This window comes from Tupaia chinensis, unplaced genomic scaffold (genome assembly GCF_000334495.1).
Source record: "Tupaia chinensis unplaced genomic scaffold, TupChi_1.0 Scaffold000332_1, whole genome shotgun sequence".
Taxonomy (NCBI): Eukaryota; Metazoa; Chordata; class Mammalia; order Scandentia; family Tupaiidae; genus Tupaia; species Tupaia belangeri.
This window is the reverse complement of record NW_006159826.1, coordinates 187,076-187,691: the sequence shown is the minus strand read 5'-3', so window position 1 is coordinate 187,691 and position 616 is coordinate 187,076. Positions and strand designations below refer to the sequence as shown.

General features: G+C 69.2%; 1 protein-coding gene across 1 annotated transcript in view; it reads left to right on the top strand.

The window, feature by feature from the left end:
* Nucleotides 1–616, top strand: part of GPR35 (G protein-coupled receptor 35) — a 9,676-nt gene that overhangs the window by 4,684 nt on the left and 4,376 nt on the right. Inside the window, exon 3 of the mRNA XM_014589107.2 lies at nucleotides 19–483. Within this exon, the coding sequence (XP_014444593.1) occupies nucleotides 29–483 (455 nt within the window). The 5' untranslated portion in view covers nucleotides 19–28. The remainder of the gene's footprint in view (nucleotides 1–18; nucleotides 484–616) is intronic.

Below are 616 nucleotides of genomic sequence, written 5' to 3'. Positions count from 1 at the left end.
GCGTCTGCCCTCCTGCAGCCCCGGCACCATGAGCCGGACCTGCGGCAGGGAGGTCATGTGGCCGACGGCCGTCACCTACGTCACCCGCGCCTACACGGGCACTCTGCTGGTGCTGGGGCTGCTGCTCAACAGCCTGGCACTCTGGGTGCTCTGCCGCCGCATGCAGCAGTGGACGGAGACACGCGTCTACATGGCCAACCTGGCCGTGGCCGACCTGTGCCTGCTCTGTGCCCTGCCCTTCATGCTGTTGTCCCTGAGCCACACCTCGGACACGCCGCTCTGCCAGCTCTCCCAGGCCATCTACCTGGCCAACAGGTACATGAGCATCAGCCTGGTCACAGCCATCGCCCTGGACCGCTACGTGGCCCTGCGCCACCCGCTGTGGGCCCGCGGGCTCCGCTCGCCCCGACAGGCCGCGGCCGTGTGCGCGACCCTCTGGGTGCTGGTCGGCAGCTCCCTGGGGGGCCGCTGGGTCGTGGGGCCGCTGGGTCGTGGGGAGGAATGAGGGCGGCTTCTGCTTCAGGAACACGGCCCGGCTCAGCTCCAATGCCACTCTATTCTCGCTGCTGGGCTTCTACCCGCCGCTGGCCGTGGTGGTCTTCTGTTCTCTGCCGGT